Genomic DNA, 4357 nt, shown 5'->3' with positions numbered 1-4357 from the left:
TTGAATCAAATGGAATTAAATGGAATTAATTTGAATTAATTTGAACCAAATGGAATTAATTTGAATTCAATGGAATTAAATGGAAATAATTCGAATTAATTCGAATTAAATGGAATAAATTTGAATTGAATGAAATTAATTCGAATCAAATGGAATTAATCCGAATTAAATGGAATTAAATGGAACAAATTTAATTAATTTGAATAAATTCGAATAATTTGAATAAATTCGAATAATTTGAATTTGGAAAAGGAAAGAAAGTCCTAATTGTATCCGTTGGGGTTTTGGGACTGCCAGCGCCACGCGGACTCGCACGCCTCCCTGGGACATTTTTTGTGCAAAAAAGCGAATTTTGGAACAAAATTGAATTTAAATTTGAATTAAATTCCAAAACTTTTATTTTATTTCTTTTTTTAATTTCTTTTGTCCAAAAAAACCCACCGAATGCTCCTCTCCGCGCGCCAGCCGAGCTCCTTCTCCGCCAGCGACGGGTCCGCCACCACGTAGGCCAGGTCGCCGGGTCTTCTGATTTCGGAAAGAAAACGAATTAAAACTGATTTCAAATTGAATTTAAATTGAATTTAAATTAAATTGCAATTAAATTGCAGTTCAGCGGTGGTTAAACGAGGACTATTTCATTTAAATTAAGTGTTTTCGAATTTCCCATTTTTCGCCGATTCTGCATTTGTAGGTGCAGGAGCTGTCTGTACACCTAAAACGCCTTTCAACGGAAGTGCGCAGAAAGGAAATAAATGAATTTAATTTAATTTAATTTAATTTAATTTAATTTAATTCAATTTAATTTAATTTGATTTAATTTGATTATATTTTATTGTTTAATGCGCTATATTTTGTCTTATTGTGTTGTTTAATTATATTGTTTTATATATGTCCCCCCCATTCGACTTTCACGAAAGTGCCATTTAATTCATTTTTAAATTTATTTCTTTTCTGTTTCTCGCCACTTAACTTAATTCTTTAAATATAATTTATTTTAATTTATAACTATTATTAATTCATTTTAATTCAGTTCTTTATTTAGTTTATTTAGTTTAATTCTTTTATTTAATTTGATTTCCAAATCCCACCGGCCCACAACTTTGAAGGGAATTTTTCTTCCCGAGGCTTCTTCGAAGAGGCTTTTGAGTTCCAAGACGGAGTGGCCGACGCCTGGAAAGAAATTAATTTAATTTAATTTAATTTAATTTAATTTAATTTAATTTAATTAATTCAATTTGATTTAACTTCATTAATTAAATTAAAAATAAAAAGAAACTCGTGCAATTTATTGCCAAGTAGTCCCATTAATAAAGTTCTTTTCAAACTACATTTTGAACACCTTTGAGCCAAAGCGCAGCAGTCTGCTGCTGCTGCTGCTGCTGCTGCTGCTGCGGGGCGCTTTTGACTTCCTGTACTTCTATTCATTTTCCACTTCTAAGCACATTTCTTCTATTATTCAATTTAATTAATTTTAATTAATTAATTAAATTAATTAATTAATTAATTAATTTATTTATTTATTTACCTGTCCCCAAATTGTGAATCATCAAAAGACCCCCAGGCGCCTCCAGCAGCTTCCGCAGCGCCGCCAAATGCCCAGCGGCCAAATCGTCCACATGCAGGTAATCCCGCACGCCTTCGCGCAAACCCTAGCAGGGTTTAGGGTTTAGGGTTTAGCGTTCGGGTTTAGGGTTTAGCTTTAGGGGTTAGCTTTAGGGCTTGGGGTTTAGCTCTAGGGTTTAGCTTTAGGGTTTAGCTCTAGGGTTTAGCTTTAGGGTTTAGCTTTAGGGTTTAGGTTTAGGGTTTAGGTTTAGGGTTTAGGTTTAGGGTTTAAGTTTAGGGTTTAGGTTTAGGGTTTAGGTTTAGGGTTTAGGTTTAGGTTTGGGGTTTAGGTTTAGGGTTTAGGTTTAGGGTTTGAGTGGAGGGTCTGGGGCTTCGGGAAGGGTTTAGGGTTTAGGGTTTGGCACCCGTGCCGTCGGGGGTGTCCCAGTCGCTGCCGAAGACCTGCAGCAGCTGCTGCTGCCCTGCAGCAACTTGCTGCAGCACTGGCAGCAAATTGTTTGGCTGCTGCGGGGCCTCCCCCAGCAGCCCGCTGGGGTGGGCCCCCACGGGGTTGAAGTACCTCAGGATTGAGACGCGCCAGCTGCTGTCCGCCGCGTGCACGTCCTGCGCAAACCCTAAATTAGGGTTTAGGGTTTAGGGTTTGCGGCTTCGGGCTTGGGGGGGCACTGGTGAGGCGAAATAAAGCGAAATAAAGCGAAATAAAGTGGAGCAAAGGGAAACAGAATGAAATAAGGTGAAATAAAGTGAAATAGAGTGAAATAGAGTGAAATAAAGTGAAATAGAGTGAAACAAAACGAAACAAATGACATAATAAATAAAGTGAACTTGCTTTAAGGATTTGTTCTATGAAGGCTTTGGAGTGGCCGTAGGGATTCGAAGGCCCCAAAGGGTCTTTTTCGTTTATTTGCATTTTTGGCTTCGCCGCGTAAACTGTTGCTGAAGACGAGAACACCAGAGTCTTCACGCCGCTGGCCTCCATCGCCTGCAGCAGCAGTAGCAGCAGCAGCAGCAGCAGCAGCAGCAGCGGCAGCAGCGTTAGCAGCGGCAGCAGCGGCAGCGGACACAAGCAGCAAACCCTTCTCCTGCTAAGGCTGCGGCTGCTGCTGCTGCTGCTGCTGCTGCCGATGGAGGTGGCCCTCTCTGCCCAGAAGCAGCACGAGAAACCTCCGGGGCGCAACACGGCCCGGTATTCTGCTGCTGCTGCTGCTGCTGCTGCTGCTGCTGCTGCTGCTGCTGCTGCTGCTGGGATTGGCAGCAATGCCCACCTGCAGCAGGTTGCAGGTGCCGCCGACGTTGTTCTCGTAGTACATCAAAGGCATCTGCACGGACTCCCCGACAGACTTCAGAGCTGCAGCAGCAGCAGCAGCAGGAGCAGGAGCAGCAGCAGCTGGAGAGGAAGGCGCGCTGCTGAGAAGCAAAGTGCGTGGGGCCTTCTCACCTGCGTAGTGAATAACGGCGTCGATTTTCTCCTCTTTGAAAAGCCGCATCACTTTGTCTTTGTCCCTCAAGTCCAGCTGCAGCACAGCAGCAGCAGCAGCAGCAGCAGCAACTCCAGCAGCAGCAGCAGCAGCAGCAGCCCGCGCACCAAAACAGCACGCACCCCCAGCAGCAGCAGCAGCCCAGCAGCACCCGCACCCCAGCAGCAGCAGCAGCCCCCCAGCAGCAGCAGCCCAGCAGCAGCAGCCCAGCAGCAGCAGCAGCAGCAGCAGCAGCAGCAGCAGCAGCAGCAGCACCCTGAGGACCCTGAGCTGCTGCTGGGAGGCGCGGGAAACGCTGCGGAGTCTGTCTTCGACTGCAGGCGCGGAGTTGGCGAAGTTGTCGGCCAGCAAAACTTCCGCGCCGGCGGCCAGCAGCTGCAGCGCCGTGTGGCTGCCGATGTAGCCCAGGCCCCCCGTGCTGCAGCGCAAGCAGCAGTTTTGGCAGCTGGTGCTTATTCTTCTTCGCATTCTTGTTCTTATTTTTGTTCTTATTCTTGTTCTTGTTCTTATTTTTGTTCTTATTTTTGTTCTTGTTCTTTTTCTTATTCTTGTTCTTGTTTTTGTTCTTGTTCTTGTTCTTGTTCTTGTTCTTGTTATTGTTCTTATTCTCATTCTTGTTCTTGTTCTTGTTCTTGTTCTTATTTTAATTCTTGTTCTTAGTTCTTATTATTAATTCTTATTTTAATTCTTATTATTAATTCTCCTTTTAATTCTTGTTCTTAATTCTTATTAATCAGTTGAACTGGTCAAGTTGATTCGTTGGAGCCAATTGGGTCGAAGTGGTTTCGCTGGCTGTGCACTCTTCGGGAGGCGAAAGGAAATGGAGGGCTGCTTTTGAAGGCTCTGCCATTCATGCCATTCTGCCATTAATGCCATTCTGCCATTAATGCCATTCTGCCATTAATGCCATTCATGCCATTCTGCCATTAATGCCATTCTGCCATTAATGCCATTCTGCCATTAATGCCATTCTGCCATTAATGCCATTCATGCCATTCTGCCATTCATGCCATTCTGCCATTAATGCCATTCATGCCATTCTGCCATTAATGCCATTCTGCCATTAATGCCATTCTGCCATTAATGCAATTCATGCCATTCTGCCATTCATGCCATTCTGCCATTAATGCAATTCATGCCATTCTGCCATTCATGCCATTCTGCCGTTATTTTATTGGTCCCATTATGCCATTATGCCATTCTGCCATTATGCCATTTTGCCATTAATGCCATTATGCCATTAACGCAATTCTTCGCATTCTGCCATTATTTTATTGGTGCCAGTAATGCCATTATGCCATTCTGCCATTTATGCC

General features: G+C 43.4%; 1 protein-coding gene across 1 annotated transcript; it reads right to left on the bottom strand.

Annotated features, from left to right (window-relative positions):
* Positions 1-413: 413 nt before the first annotated feature.
* Positions 414-3509, bottom strand: ETH_00015660 (UDP-N-acetylglucosamine 4-epimerase (Fragment); the record flags this gene model as incomplete). The annotated part of the gene is made up of 7 exons (XM_013374620.1): positions 414-525; positions 1089-1170; positions 1526-1636; positions 1968-2166; positions 2393-2545; positions 2829-3077; positions 3297-3509. The coding sequence occupies 7 exons, from the start codon at positions 3507-3509 to the stop codon at positions 414-416; spliced, it is 1119 nt and encodes a 372-aa protein (XP_013230074.1).
* Positions 3510-4357: the final 848 nt, after the last annotated feature.

The sequence above is a fragment of the Eimeria tenella genome, genomic scaffold (assembly GCF_000499545.2).
Source record: "Eimeria tenella Houghton genomic scaffold, Eth_scaff22, whole genome shotgun sequence".
In the NCBI taxonomy this organism is placed as follows: domain Eukaryota; phylum Apicomplexa; class Conoidasida; order Eucoccidiorida; family Eimeriidae; genus Eimeria; species Eimeria tenella.
Note: the sequence above shows the minus strand (reverse complement) of the source record. Positions and strands in the feature narration are given on the sequence as shown.